The 16,183-nt window shown below is 40.8% G+C and overlaps 1 protein-coding gene and 1 non-coding gene across 2 annotated transcripts; both read left to right on the top strand.

The window, feature by feature from the left end:
- Window positions 1–5,082: 5,082 nt before the first annotated feature.
- ddx54 (DEAD (Asp-Glu-Ala-Asp) box polypeptide 54) lies at window positions 5,083–13,811 on the top strand. The gene is made up of 20 exons (XM_030436637.1): window positions 5,083–5,202; window positions 6,998–7,124; window positions 7,247–7,317; window positions 7,411–7,599; window positions 7,706–7,755; window positions 7,838–7,879; window positions 7,975–8,070; window positions 8,160–8,281; window positions 8,390–8,451; window positions 9,084–9,215; window positions 9,329–9,539; window positions 9,695–9,826; window positions 9,928–10,149; window positions 10,239–10,312; window positions 10,400–10,609; window positions 11,383–11,531; window positions 11,620–11,733; window positions 11,826–11,936; window positions 12,043–12,128; window positions 13,195–13,811. Exons 1-20 carry the CDS (start codon window positions 5,083–5,085, stop codon window positions 13,479–13,481), a joined length of 2,607 nt encoding a protein of 868 aa, XP_030292497.1. The 3' UTR covers window positions 13,482–13,811.
- trnac-gca (transfer RNA cysteine (anticodon GCA)) lies at window positions 5,334–5,405 on the top strand. The gene has a single exon. It is a non-coding gene; the product is annotated as a tRNA-Cys (tRNA).
- Window positions 13,812–16,183: the final 2,372 nt, after the last annotated feature.

Here is a 16,183-nt window from a genome sequence, read left to right on the forward strand (position 1 = left end):
CTGTAATTGATAGATTCACATATTTTATTCAAATGACAGATGCACTGCACTTGATAGCATGATGCTGTGCAGGACAGAAGAAAAGCAAAGCAAAAAAGAAGAATGCAGATGCAGTACAGTTACAAAAATTCAGAATTTCCTGACACCTTTTACTCATTTTTTTTTCAATGTCTTGCAATCCAATTGCCATTGCCCGACTGAGGCTTCCCAATTTACTGACCTAGTAAACTACAAAGTCTACCATGATGGGTCCAGAGAAACTACTAACATAATTGTACGGCTTCTCAAGCATGTAAGCGCTGCTCCCCTCAGCATCTTATCGGCCCGGGGCATCTTAAGAGGCACAGTCCAATCGGTGGCCTTGTATTTTGTGCATGGCTGCTCCGTCTCCCTGCCCAGGAGCCCTGAGGGTGAAGCCGGGGGCCCGCTCACCATCTGCTGTTGTCACTGGGGGTGGCACCATCACGTTCGCAGTGCCATGCCAGCCCCGGCGAGCCCAAGACCAGGCTCTGACCCTCTCTGTCTCTCTTCAACTGCCTTAAGACCTACTGTCTTTCCTCACCGGGTTATTTACGGCTGCTTGACGCACACTGGTTGCTGATCCAGAGGTATACGCACGACCAAGCTGAGGGACAAAATGTTTTTTTTGTTTGTTTCTGATTTGCCTCTCAGCAGTTTTTACAGTTGGAAGAGTCACAGTAAATCTCACATTTGAGGATGTAATCTTTCATTGCGACGCGACTCCAAAGCTGATACTTCCTCCCATGCGGCCGTTTCTAGCTTAACAGAGGAGCTGTTATCAGATCCCCGTGATTAATTTGCCTCTTGGATGTACATTGTCTGGCATGGAAAATCAAACCAGCATTTTGAAGGCTCGCTGGAGGGACAAGGCTGCCTGATATGCAGCAGCACATCACTCGCAAATGCTAATTGGATGTTTGGACTATTTTTAAAGGGCCAACCGAACCCACGGCCAGCGCTTTATAGAGCGCTTGATAAATAATTAAATCGACACAGATAGAGTGGAAGAATATTTAACTGCTACCCCCATTTAAAAGCTTAGCTTTACAAACCATTGGCTCAATAATCTCTTAATTTAAACATTCCCCCTAAATCTCAGAGGCTTAGTGGCGGCATCTGCTGCACACATACAAACTCTGCTGGAGAACATCCTTACGAAAATCCAACCTGAGACATGTTGACATCTGTTTTCTTAATGACTTTCATTCAGTGCCCATTAGGTCACTGATTGCTTCATGAACCAGCGTATTTGTGTCCTATGCGGAACCATCTGACTCAAGTTTACGCCGCAGATTTCTGAAAGGTCACGTACCCTGTCTGCTGTAAGTCCCCCTATAGCTCAGCTTAGCCAGAGTAAGTGCTCATAAATCTATGTATGTTTTTCATTTACAGATCTTATCGTCACACTTTGTGAAATCGATGGCAGGGGCTCTCAGGGGATTTGTAAGAGGCAGGGCGTCATCCGGCCACGCTACCAATAGGAACATTAGAAAACATGGCGCTCTAATTTCTTTCACAGGCTATGATACATGTCGACAGAAGCATTAAAAGCCTCATAAATAAGAGAGCGCCGTCAGATAATCATACACTGCCGGAACAACATCATGTGGAGATGAAGCGGGGATTCAGGAGAACGCTTTTTAACATGAGGGCTTGACACGGCGAGGAAATTGAGATTTTAAGACTCTGCCAGGAGCTTTGGAGGCTGACCTGATAACGCACTGATGCCAACACACGTTTCTTTCTTTTTTTTTATTTCAACGCCAAGTCGAAACCACCACAACCTTCTCATCCCTGCCAGCTTCATATCTTAATCCCCCCCAGGCTTTATCACTTAAATCACCTTTGAAAACAAAAAGCGGATCCCATAGGTGGCTTCCTGCAACTGTTGCCCGCCTACATACCCCGCTTTCCCCTCTCAGCTCCCCTGAATAGATTTGGCACCAGGCCACCGCAGCCGGGGCTCTTTGAGGGGAATATGAATGGCATTGGCTCCAGGCTGTTGCCATGGTGTTGACTTATTTACTGTACATCAGCCCACTGCCTTCAAACAGTGTACTGCACATTTTGGCTGCCATATTAGTGTCAGTGTTATCATCCAAAGGACACATTTCCACTGGGTGTTTTGAAAAATTTCAACTGTGGCTGCTCATAAACAACAGAAAGTTGCGAGCAATTGCAAAAAAAAAAAAAAAGTCCTGTCAGCTTCATGTACTGACCAAAAGAAAATGTGCTTTATTATCAGATCCACTCTTTATATGTTGGTTTTCATTAATGATACACATCATACAATAAACAACACAACAAAACATTTCCATGAGATCAAACAAGAAATTATGTTTATGAGAAATAATAAGAAAAAACACAGTTGCGTTCTTGGCTCCTCATGAAAAACATACTGCACATCCCAGAATTCATTTGGTTTTTGATGTCTTGGGCAGCTGTTTTCTTCAGCAGCAGCAGCAGCTGGCCGCACCACAGATTTTAATGAAACCACATGTGGAATATGTCAGTGACATTTTAACTGCCCAATAATCAATGTGCAGGAGGAGTGGGTGCATGGATTATTGGATGCTACCAAGGTACAAAATTTTGACAAAATTACTCATCCTAGCCTTTAGGCAAAAATCAGAAAATCCCCTTTCAGATTCAACTGGTAGTGCAAGATTAATTTTAAGTCAAAGCTGTCAGGGGAGGATATTCGATTTTTAAGCTGCGGGGTAATATTTATGAATGGAGGCAGAGCTCTGTTTTGTTGTGTCATCGGCAGCAACGTGGTATTATTTGACGGGGAATGACAAAATGCGGCTTTGAGCTAAACTGTCTCAAACAATGACTTATTTAGTTTTGCGTGTGTGTAATAAATATGGCACTTCAAGGGCAGAATCCCCAAAAATTTGCATAGTGCATAATGCCGGCTGAAACTTTTCGATTCTCTGAGCCTATGTTTGTGCAGTGGACTAAAATCTGTTTTCTAGAGGAATCTCATAGCGTACCTCAGGATTCCAGCAGCATAAATGTGACAGTTGTTGCATGGATGGGTAGGCTCTGCCTGCCACTTTTTACTCATCTCAAACGTACATGCCTGAAGGGGATTTTAACACATTAGGAGGTGCCAGCAGGCTGAGATAAATCCAACTCTAGGCTGAAAAATAGCATTATTCATTTTTTTCAGACAGTAACTGAAATTATTCTCACATCAACCTAATGACATGAATGAGTTTAGATAGATGTTTACAGGAAAGCGTTACACTGGAGCTGCAGGACATCCTGCCAGCTCCTCTTGCCACATCATGTGCTAAAGACATGAAAATCACTTTGATATGTATAGTGAGTAATTTGTATTGACTCAACCCAGTCACCAGAATTAAATGTTGGAAGTAGGCTACCAGGGTTAAGGTTTCTGCAAACCACTGATCGGCTGTTTTTGTACATGTCATGGCTGTTCACATTGCTTCCAAGCCAGTGACCACAGTGTGAGACTGCGTTACAACATTTGTAAGTGTGAAACCACTGAATATTTTTAAGGAGATCTCGGGATGATTTCCAGTGATGTTTGTGGTGCCACACACCTGATATATTTAACGGAAAGTCTGGACATATTTAGTCTTGTTTGTGGCCACCGAATCAGGTATTCTAAGCCAAAAGATCTTTTCTGCAACCTAACCAGATGGTTCTTGTGCCTGAACCTAACCAGACCATAAGTACGGAGTTGTCACAATTTCAGATTGAAAATTGAATCTAAAGAAATGTGAAGTGACAACACAAAGACATTTTTTTTTACAACTTACCAAACACTGGACTTAATATTCTGTTGTTGGTCATTGGTGCATTATACTTTTTTGATAGACATGATTACATATATTTTTTCATATTCTCCTGTGGTCAGTTTTATTCTATACCTTTATTTGTTAATGTTTGATGCCCTTGTTCTTAGCTGTTAGCAATAAAAAAAAAAGTCAAATTGCTTGTATATGTACACATACTTGGCCGATAAATGGGTTTATGAAGACAATAATCAGTCAAAGTCAAAGTTAATTTAGATAACGTCATAATATGTATATCAATCAATTGCATTTTTCAATTTCTTATAATTTTTTTTTTTATGTTTTCGACAAAGAACTCTTACATTTTGCACCCTTAAATCAGGATTGGACTCTGAGGACTGTACATCTCAGCATCAGAGAAAGTAATCAGGGTGTAATATGTACTCACACTAAGACACTGCTGCAAGATATCTGTGTTTGCATTACAAGCGTACACATAGAGATAACACAATATAAGGTGGTGAAAAGCCATCAAAAATGACAATGTCTTTCAAGTTAGCATGTGATAAAATAACAACTTTCCTTTCTGGTTCGATTTGGATCAAACAGTGGGTGAATACATTCAAGATGGATGTCACTCCACTCTTTCAGAAACAGAAATGAGCTAGTTTGACAAAGAATTGAGTATGAAAACTGCAGATCAGAAGTTGGGATCTACAAGCTCCTTGTTAACAAAGGCTCGCGGATCTCACACAAAATATCAGCCTTCTCCACTGAATTCATTGTATTAATTTGGAGTTTGAGGGTGATGGAGAAAGCACGAGCGGAAAATTCCGTTACACGGTTGTTGCAGTATTGCCTTTGAAGCAGGGTACAGATTATCACATCTGCATCCTGCGTCAGTAAATGAGACATTATTACGTCAAACATGGCGCTGTGAGGCGCTGGAAAGAGTTAAAGATAATAGGAATTACACAACATACAGAATACATCGCCTCAGAGGGAGTGGAGGTGGAGTAAAATATACATAATCATAGATTATAGTGAGCAGTACACTTACTGGGCCTCTGCGTGGAGCCAGTAGATGGCGGTGCTGAGCTCCACCAGCAGCCCCTCTAAACCGGAAGAGAAGAAAAAAACGTAGAAGAAGAAGCTCACACGTGTGTCCAACATGTCTGCCTACCGTGTTGTTTTGTGCTGAGACGCTATGAGCTGTGTTTAACGCTACTTTTGTGTCATATATTGTACGCTGAAGTTACTGGCAGCGGTCTTGAGGGAGACTTAAAGCTTAAAGATGGCGCAGAGGAAGAAGAAACTGACGAAGAAGAAGAGGTACACGGGCAGCAGGGAGCCGGAGGCGGACTCTGACAGCGGAGACTTCGAGCTGGCTGCTGAAGTTAAAGACGATGATTCTGTAAGGAAATTACACATTATAACTACTTATTCTGCCCGTGGTTGATATATTAGTACACACTATACATAGTTTTTAATAATAGAAAGTGTGTTACAGCAGATGTCATGTCACTACCTCGGTGTAAGTCGTCAGGGGGTATAGCTCAGTGGTAGAGCATTTGACTGCAGATCAAGAGGTCTCCGGTTCAAATCCGGATGCCCCCTTTAAATTCTTTAAACATGCTAACTATATTTAAAAGTAATGACATTAATATGAATAATGTCATAATTCTTACCATATGAAAATCGCAGTATTACGTACTCGGAGGCGACCACGTCTGTTTTAAAGGATAACTTCACCCCATAATGACGATTGAGTCATTATCCAGTGAGCCTCATGCTGATTGAAAGTCAAGTTATAAAGTGAAACGATCCACAAAACATTTCTGTAGCTTCACAGTACAATAGTGTCACAGAATTCTTTTAAATGACTTAAGTACATGGGCACTCGTTTGATAACGTAAACAACGTAGTTATTCATAAAATGGCTACAAACAGTTTGTGTGTTCAAGTCCAAGTCTCTGCAAACGCCTAGATCCAAAATCGACTTATTTATATCCTTATATAAGTCAAATTATTCACTGTTCACTGAGTCTTTTGGATATTTGGATCACAATGGATGAGCTGTATAGAGGCATTTTCTTTCTTTCTTTTTTGTATTTACATTTTAGAAAATACCCCGCCTACTTCTCTACTAGTTATTTATGAGAATTTTGCTACAATATTTTACCATGAAGCTCCAGAAATGTTTTGTGGACTGTAAAACTTGACCCAACTATCCATCTTCATGAGGGTAGATAACGACTTAGTTTGACATGTTGGAGAAAAGTCATCCTTTAAGTTCTGTCACTTTACATGTAATTATACATATTCTGACACATTTATGTTGGTATGATTGAACAACTAACCTGTTGCTCCATCCGTGCAATAACTTCTACATCCACTCTGTTATCTTTGTTACTTTGGTATAATGTTTGTTTTTGTATTTAACCTTTATTTAACCAGGAAAGACTCATTGAGATTAAAAATCTCTTTTACAAGAGTGTCCTGGCCAAGACAGGCAGCAGCATAATCATACATACACACAAACACAAGTTGGACACAAACATTAAAGACACTAAGCAGCCCAAAACAGCAACATTTGAAGGTCAGCTACAATAATAAACGCCTCAGGCAAAACATCTACAACCAGATGTTTCTGCCTCCAGACACTTTACCTCACTCTGGATACGTTTGTGCTTAAACAGTCACACAGTTTGTGACTCAATCAATCCTTTAACGTCCATCTCCGCCCAAAGATGTGTTTTGCTAATTGTTGCTTTACTTGGCTGTTTGAGCTTTACTGTTTGAGCAGAAGTAGTTGGCTTGTCCTCTGTCACATTCATATGCTGAAGAGGGAAAGTTTCTTTGTTAATCATTAGATACCAGCATGAAAGTTGCACAATTAAATATTGAAATTAACAATATTTGCATATTCATAGACTGTCTGAGGGATGAATAAGATATTTTCTTATCTTGTCAGAATTAACCACGAAAACATGAACTTGAGGAGTGGGTGATCTGGCTAAAAAGATAATATTATGATTGATTTATAATCTCAATTGTTATCTATTTTCTTAAATTCTAAGTGTACGTTTGACTTAAGATTGACTTGAAATAGCCTATGAATTTTTCCAGTCCATTTGGAATTTCCATTTTTCCGTTTCACAAAAAGGATTTTGTTAATCTGTTTTTGTGATTCCTTGTTGGTCTCACAGTTGGGGACGAAACTGCCGAGGTTCCCTGCCTCATCAGACTACCCGTCAGATGTGGAGCCTGACATGAGGCAGCTGGTCAGAGCCCAAAACAAGAAGAAGAAGAAGTCTGGAGGCTTTCAGTCTATGGGTAAGACCCAGTGAAGAGTCCACAGATGGGGCTGCATGTCCACTGGTTACCCATAATGTTGAAAGTCTGATTCATTATTGCCCAGACGCAATACTGTTTAACTAAATTCTTTACGATTTCAGGTCTAAGCTACCCTGTATATAAAGGCGTCATGAAGAAGGGTTACAAAGTCCCTACCCCGATCCAAAGAAAGGTAAGTCAGCACTACTTCAGGATCCAGTATCCCAACATTTGTGACAAGTAACTGCACAGTATCTCATGCCAAATCCTCCTCTTACCATTTCAGACTATCCCGGTGATTTTGGATGGTAAAGATATGGTAGCCATGGCCAGGACCGGCAGTGGTAAGACAGCTGCTTTCCTGGTGCCGATGTTTGAGAAGCTGAAAGGCCCTCAAGCCCAAACGGGAGCCCGGGCCCTCATCATGACCCCCACCAGGGAGTTGGCCCTGCAGACCATGAAGTTCACGAAAGAGGTCAGACAGATGATAATCTAATTTTTAATCACTGTTTAGTTGCTCTGTGATTCCTTTTGAGAACCTGTCTCTGATGTTTTTTTCTCACTACATTGTTGTGTTATAGTTGGGAAAATTCACCGGCCTCAGGACTGCCTTGATCCTCGGTGGAGACAGGTGAGTGATGTCCCAATATACCTGTTGTATTATGAGATCCTTTAACTCTGGTGTGAATGTAAATCTTTCTGCTCTTTTCCAGCATGGACGATCAGTTTGCTGCTCTTCATGAAAACCCTGACATGTAAGTGTTTCATCGTAGTTCTGACAGATGATCTTGTTTCTCTCCATCATTTTGTGCCTGTTTTAGTCCTGATTCGCTGTGCCTCTTCTCCTCAGAATCATCGGTACCCCCGGTCGTCTCATGCACGTTGTCACGGAGATGAACCTGAAGTTGCACAATGTGGAGTACGTGGTGTTTGATGAGGCTGACAGGTGAGAAAGGCGTTGTATTTTCAATTCACAGCTCTGATTCACTCGTATGCCTTTATGTGTTAATATGCTGGCGCTCTCTCTTCGCTCAGGCTGTTTGAAATGGGTTTCGCCGAGCAGCTCCAGGAGATCATCCGCAGGCTTCCAGACAACAGACAGACTCTGCTGTTCTCTGCCACTCTGCCCAAACTGCTGGTTGAGTTTGCTAGAGCAGGTCAGTTCTGTCACTGACTGACCGAAGATCATACTGATATGGATGATAAAAGATTACTGATCAAGATTCAAGCTCACTAAATGTTTGTATATTTCTTTATTTTTCCAGGGTTGACTGAACCAGTGTTGATCCGTTTGGATGTTGATTCTAAGCTCAGTGACGAGATCAAGGTAAATAAAATAAAAAATGGCTTTATTGATTTGTCTGTGATGTCTTCAAATTGCATCTGTTGTCCAACCAACAGTCCAAAACCCAAAGACTCGTCATCTAATATCATAGATGACAAACAAAAGCAGCAAATCCTCACATTTAAGAATCTGTAACCAACATTTTTGATCAAAAGTGACTGAAACGATAAATCAGTTACCAAAATAGTTGATCGTCTAAGTGTTGCTGCTCTGGACACATTTAAGCAGACATGAAATAATTGGCAAGATAATGCTGATAATTTGGAGTTGTTCCAGTTATTGAAGTGTTTTTAGAGAGGAAAATTTTCATTTTTTAAATTAATTCATACATACTACTAACATACATACTAAGTAGAACTCAGACCTCTGTTACGAATGATTAAATCATGTAAATGGAATGTTTGTTCATAAATGGCCTTGAACTGGTGGTTTAGACTTGTAGAATAAAAAAAGTGACCCTGCATCCTTCAGATGCTCTTTAAAGACTCCTACTAACTTGATCAGTAAAAAAGTCATCAAAATAACTTATGTGTTCATAACTCAATAACTCAGAAATTACTGTTACAGGTGCACAATATGCTTACAAAATCCTAATTTCTCCTGTTTTCCCTCAGCTGTCATTCTTCCACGTCCGTGCGGATGACAAGCAGGCACTGCTGCTTTATATGCTGAGGAGCGTAGTGAAGATTCATGAACAGACTGTGGTTTTTGTAGCCACTAAACACCATGTAGAGTACCTCAAAGAGGTAAGTTACAAACAGCAGTCTTTTCTCTATTTCCGTGTATGTTCCCTTAAACAGCCATGTTTTAAATATCAGCTTTGATTTATGCTACATTTTTTTTGTGTTTTCATCTCCAGCTGCTGACTTCAGAAGGTGTGGAGTGTGCCTACATCTACAGCTCTCTTGATCAGACCGCCAGGAAAATCAACATTGGGAAGTTTGTGCATCGGAAAGCCATGGTCCTGATTGTGACTGATGTCGCGGCTCGTGGTATAGACATCCCCCTGCTGGACAATGTCATCAACTACAACTTCCCCTCCAAGCCTAAGCTATTCCTTCACAGAGTTGGTGAGCTGCTTATGCACTAAATTAAGCCCTCTATTTACCCTTAATCAAGTATTTTTCTTTCATTTTTGCCAAATTTGAATTGGGGGTAGAAGAAGTGATGAGTTTGATATGATAAATGAGGGATTATTTGGTCATCGCCTGTCTTTTCCCATCAGGCCGTGTGGGGCGTGCTGGCCGCAGCGGTAGAGCCTACAGTATGATTTGTCAAGATGAGATGCCTTTAGTCTACGACCTTCACCTCTTCCTTGGAAGGCCCGTTCAGTTCGCCACACCTGAACACACACAAGGTAGACTTTGAGTTGTGTTATACATCTAAGGCTGCCAGTAGACTTCTTTGCCATTCTTCTGTCGCTCTCTCTAATTTTAAAACCTCCCCTCCGATCTCCAGATTCAGAGGGTGTGTTTGGTCGGGTCCCTCAGAGTATCCTGGATGACGAAAGCTCTCATCTGTTCACGGCTCACGAAAACTCCCACGACCTGGAGAACCTGCATCGTGTTTCAGAGAACGCCTACAAGCAGTATCTCAAGTCTCGACCAAACCCCTCGACGGAGTCCATCAGACGGGTCAAAAACACAGATACGTCCCTCATGGCCGTCCATCCACTACTAGGTCAGTTTGGAGTAGGATGAGCTGCGAAGAGAACAGTGATGATGATAAAGGCAGTAGTTGGTAATCTGATTTCATTAATCTTGTTTCAGGGTCGGGTTTGGAGAAAATGGAACTGGATCGCCTTCATTTGGTTGATGCAATCAAAGGCTACAAATCCAAATCGGTAAGTTGCAGTAGAAAATAATGTAGGTATCTCAAAGTATTGCAATTTCCTGCTTAAACAAAAAATATTCTTTTTGTCTCCTTCTAGACTATCTTTGAAATCAACTCTAGCAGTAAGACACAAGCTAGTGAGGTGATGCGGAAAAAACGCTCCAAAGACACACAGCTGGTGGACAAGTTCACCAAACAGAAAGACAGCCGGGCTGCAGAGAGCCAGCTGCGGCAGCCCATCAACCCAACCATAGCTGACGATGATTTCACACACTCTACAGGCAGAGAGGAGGACGAAGATCTAACGGCAAGAGACTCTCATTTCTCTGTAGCACTAGGATTTGAAACCAGGGGATCTACAGTGTGTTTTTTCCCAGTATGTTTTTGGTGTAATGTCTGGATCACTGAGAATAATCCAGATGCCAAAACATGCGTGTGTCGGTCATCTGTAGTTCATCCGGGTGGTAAAAATTTAATCAAGCACCGAAGTAGGAAATAAGATGATGTAATTATCCGTTACATGTCAAAAGACGTTAGGGCTGCAATATATCCTTTTCATTATAAATTAATCCACTAATTATTTTCCTAGTTAATCATTTATGTCATAAAATGGAGAAAAATAACAGTTTCTAAAGGCCCGAGGAGATGTCCTCGGGCTGGATGTCCAGATATTAGGCAGGTCCCTTAGGTGTCTTTGAGAGGTGAAGGTTATTAAAAAAACAGACATAAATATTCTCAGTGTTGTAACAGTAAGTAACCTTGATCTGTGTCTTAAACATGTTGAAGAACATGCTTGAAAAATGACTGACTGAAAAATTAATTGTCAGAAATATCAAATCAGCAACTATGCCGATTAATCTCCTTTTTTTTGACCATTGATCAGTTTGGTGACTGATCAATTCAGCTCTAAATGACATGTATAAAACTGTAAGAAATGTCAACACTTGCATAAACTTAATTAAGACCGAGCAGCATTACTCATTTCTTTTACTGTTGTAGCAAATCCACATTTTGTACGCAGCAATTTAACTACAAACTTATTGCAATTTTTAAACATGTAATTCTCTCTGTGTCCACCAGGGGGTGTTCTCTTCAGTAGTAGGTGGAAAACGAAGAATCTTGCGGCAAGATGGGGAAGAACGGGCAAATAACAAGAGAAGCAGACAGTCGGGCAAAGACGAGGAGTATTACATCCCCTACAGACCCAAAGACTTCGACTCTGAGAGAGGGTGAGCGTCGCAACTTTGAAAGTCAAACATGATTAAAATGTCTCAACGTTGTGTTATAACACGTTGTTCATGTTCTGTGTGACGCCAGGTTAAGTCTCAGTGGCGAGGGCACTGCTTTTGAGCAGCAGGCCTCCTCAGCTGTCCTGGACCTCATGGGAGATGAGGGAGAGCGGCTCAACCAGCACAAACACATGATGAAATGGTGAGAGTTTAAATTCATCACACTTTCTGACATCTTATGCTTCTAATTTGGCCATTTCACACAATAACACAGTGACTCTGTATCACTAATAGGGACCGTAAGAGGAAGCGCTTTGTGAGAGAATCTGGAAAGGGGGATCAGAAGAAGAAGATCAGGACAGATGGTGGTCAGGTCATCGACAACAAGAGGAACAGGAAGAACTTGTATCCTCAGACCAAATGTCTTCATGTGTTTACTGTTACTGTCTGCTACTGTTGTCTGTTACACTCTGACAATGTTTAGTTGTTGTATCACTTAACAACATGTCAGTTACGAGGAGTGGAAGAAGAAATACAAGGTTGATGACGCAGATGGCTCGGATGGAGAAATGGGAGCAGGGAGGAGGCCAGCAGGAGGTAGGAGAGCATCTGTAGCCTCCATAATTCTAATCCATTTCATCTGTACTAGTGCTGACCTGAATGCTTTGAAGCCTCTTCCGTTGCTATGGTAATCGACTTCCAAATCAATATTCAAATGCTTAGTTTTTTATTTTTTCATAGAGGAAAAAGACTGATAAAGAGCAAGAATTGGAGCTCCTTTATGAGGTTTTAATTAGTCTCAAAACCCGCACAGATAAAAAGCAGGCAGTTTCCTGTGATGTGAGTGCACGGAACTGTATCTGCGAGCAGAAAGGCGCCCCAGCGAGGAACATTTCTCCCCATCGAGGGATAGAATAGACAGTGGGAGATGTCTTGCCTCCTGAAAAATTCAAATATAAGCAAATTTCAGGGTTTTAGCTCAGCCTTACACATCTGATGGACTGTACTGTTATAAAATGAATAATTGATGAAGTCAACTGATCACTAATGAAGGTACTTGCATTTGAAATTATCTGATTCATTCTGAAAATATACTATCTAGGTTTTAAAGCGACAATTTTGACATTTTGAGTAATCTAATCTGCTGAATTGATTGAAATATTGATACCAATTTTAGCTTAGCGCAAGTACTGGAAGGGGGGGGGGGGATTTGCTCAGATGGGTCGCACAAAATCTGACCACATGCACCTTTAAAACTATCTTATCTTTCTCCTTTCTTTAATCAGTATACAAATCAGAGTGGTGGTTGGGTGGAATCTGAGACTCCAAGCAACCAAATGTACTTTAACATGATGTGTACCGTTTAAACAAATTATATGTATTGTGACATTAGTAATCTTAAAGGTTCAGGAAGACAAGTTTTTTGTTGCCCGTTTCAGTCTTTGTGCTACGCTAACCGGTGCTATAGTCGATGAACAGATATTACAATTTAAAAGAATAGTTCGACATTTTGGGAATCCATAACACTATCATATTAAATTGGTATTTGGATAAATACTGGATTTGGATCTGGATCTGGATTTGGATTTCTCCGTCCACACATACCCTTACGATATCTGAATTCTTTCTCTGAATCCCTTTTTCTCAATCGTCCATGTGTCAGGTCGTGGGCGTGGGCGTGGCGGTGGACGTGGACGTGGTCGGGGAGGTTCTAACTTCCAGAGGTCTGCAACACCGCAGCATACGCCCGGAGGCCGAAAAATCCGCTCAGAGCTGAAGACGAGCCAGCAGATCCTGAAACAGCGCAAGAAGCAGCAGAAGCAGCAGTTCCTGCAGGGTGGTGGCATGAAGAAACTCCGTGCCAAGAACAAACCGTTTGTTGGAGACGTTAAGAAGTCAGGTTTTGGACGAGGTGGTCAAAAGAAGGGTAAGATGAGGAAGAGACTCTGAGGAGGACGCAGAGGGAGATGATGATGTGAGATGGTGGGTGCCATGAGGGACCGGATCGTGACTACATTATCGTCCCCAACCACCTTAAATAATTTCACAGTCGTTCATGACTATGGATTGAATGAGTTGAGGAAATGAGTAGAGATGAGCTTCAACTTTTACTTCATTGCCTATTGAACTCTTAATTGGACACAGATTATGAATAAGAATGATCCAGTGTACTGGATTTTTCCCATTTTGAGCATGTTGGCAGATTAAGTGTTTAACAGTACTGAGATATGTCTATACGCACCATTAACTGTTGGCAAAATACAGATATTAATGAGACAATATGCTGTGTGGTCTTCATTTGTAGTCACTTACATGCTGATACAACAAACAAACATGTAGGTCGGTACATTTATTTAGCAAATGATCCTGGCATGATCCTTCTACAACTGGTGTTCCTGAAATTAATTATTTCCTGATCTTCACTTTTAGTTCTCAGTATTGAGCTCCCAGAACGCCAGATCCTACATTTCCCATAATGCAACCAGTGACCCAGCCTTTCTGCTAACAACACCCAACATCTTTCAAAATCTATATCCCAGTTTGTAACACAGCTTTCTGTTACAAGAAAAGATACAGATAACAGCCCCAGGGGAAATAGTGATGCACAGTACAGTGATACCCAAACACGATAAATTACAAAGACTAGAACTAACTTGCGTTAGAACATTGTACTTGCCCTGAGTATTAACGAGAATAGGAATAAGTGTATAGAAAGAATAGCAGAATCATAAAAACTGCAGCACCATACAATCATGATAAATAATACATAATAAGTGCAACCGTGCTGCCCAGCCAGTATCTACTTCTATAATCTGCTTTTTTACTCGGTAATGTTACAGATGTTGGAATAAAGGAAAGCTTAAAGCGTCCACTGGCTTTACAGCGTCTGCCTGAAGGTAAGAGTTTGTACTCGGGGCACAGGGTGTGTGACATGCTAATACGGCTGCTGGGACACAAGATGACCCCCTGGTGACATCATCAGCGTCATCTGCTCAGCAGTACGTCTCATAACAAGAGCTTCCAAGTAAAGTATGTATGACGTAAGGACATTTTTAGGGTTGTACACTGCAAGTCATTTCAAGTCTTTGAAGGACTTTGATGAAGGATCATACACTCCACTTGACTGCTTATTGAACAGTTGAAGACTTTTTGAATTGTCCCTTATCCTGAAAACAAAAGAAAACACGAATGAGGACCTGCAGCCTTTGTGTGACTTCACTAGTGAATAATATAAAGGTCTCCAAGTCTATTTTTAATGATGAGAATCTTGTGTCTGGTCTTTTAAAGATCTAAAAAGAAAAAGCCAGTGCTACATATGGGATGACAATATAGCTCCATTAAACGGGGACTGTATTATCAGGGGACCTATGGTCAGACTTTTTTCCGGTGTCCATTTTGTCGCTATTTTAGCGAAACCCTCGCCAGGGTAACCGCAGCCTTTGGAGGGCTGTGTGATGTCACTTTGTTCCCAGTCCTCGGCCTTCACATTTGTCGATATGTCGTTTCTTCCTGCTGGTGTAAAGTCTGGAGTTCTCCCAGTTTGTGCTCCAGTGGTTGGTGTGAGTGGAAAAATGAGGTTGTGGGTGTGGGTTTTTTTTTTTCTTTCTATGAACCTCAAAACTGAGTTCATTCACTTCTTAAGGGGATGCTGCACGATCCAAAATGTTCAGCTTCTCATTATTCATCTCCTCTGTAAAAAATAATGGTATGATACACAAGTCCAGCCTATAATGTACAATGCTGCACTCTTTTGGTGGAAAAGTAGCAATGCAACTGTACCAGCAGAAGTTTCTGGGACCAATATGTTCCACAGTTTTAGTCACCGAGCTGAAATAGCTCATACATTTTCTGAGATGCAATATCACTGTCACGCTGCTTAAACTGCCTTGAGTGTTAGTGTCCAGATTCAGAAAGGATGCTTAAACAAAGGTGTTTAAAGTGAGCAAGGTGTCAATTATAACTAATAGACATATAGGTCGTGATACAGTGTATAATGTTTGTGTAAAAACTGAAGACTCATGTTATCACAGCGTTTATTGAAATCACATTAAGCTTTGTGGAACACTGTCAGATCGGATTGGGACAACATGATTCATCACGTTTAACACACACTTGTGTAGTCCATGCCAGCTCGAGTGCATGCTATATAATACCTAATAATAAGGTATTTATATTTCAAAGATTAAACTTTTTTACTTTTCATTTAAACTGTTAAGCTGCTCATATAATTTAAAATGATAATAGTATTACATTCAAAACTAATGCAAAGTAGAAGTATTTTCACTTGTGGCCTCCAGCTGCAGTATATGTAATGAAATATAAATATAAATTTCTGTTGTATTCCGTGTGAATCTTGGTTGTCTTATGAAATACTTAAAATTAAGATTGAGACGTTCCTTTTATTGATCGCCCACACGGCAGTACAGTGGGAAATAAGTAGCAGCACAAGAGTAAGTCTCAGGGAGGTATTGGAAAAGAATAAAATAACAATTTGAATAAAAACCTGTTAGAATAAAGATAAACACACTACATACAGTAACTGACTTTGTACATGACGTGTGAATGAAGCAGTATGAAGAGTGTTGTAAAATTGAAGTGGTAGATTCACTTCATTATGAATAATTAATGACTTGATTTTGACATTCACCATT

This window comes from Sparus aurata, chromosome 12 (genome assembly GCF_900880675.1).
Source record: "Sparus aurata chromosome 12, fSpaAur1.1, whole genome shotgun sequence".
In the NCBI taxonomy this organism is placed as follows: domain Eukaryota; kingdom Metazoa; phylum Chordata; class Actinopteri; order Spariformes; family Sparidae; genus Sparus; species Sparus aurata.

Coding starts and splice junctions, on each gene's coding strand:
- ddx54 (XM_030436637.1), top strand. CDS start 5,083: ATGGCGCAGAGGAAGAAGAAACTGACGAAGAAGAAGAGGTACACGGGC. Junction 7,880..7,974: donor CTTCATGAAAACCCTGACAT/GTAAGTGTTTCA, acceptor TCTTCTCCTCAG/AATCATCGGTACCCCCGGTC. Junction 8,071..8,159: donor GTGTTTGATGAGGCTGACAG/GTGAGAAAGGCG, acceptor CTCTTCGCTCAG/GCTGTTTGAAATGGGTTTCG.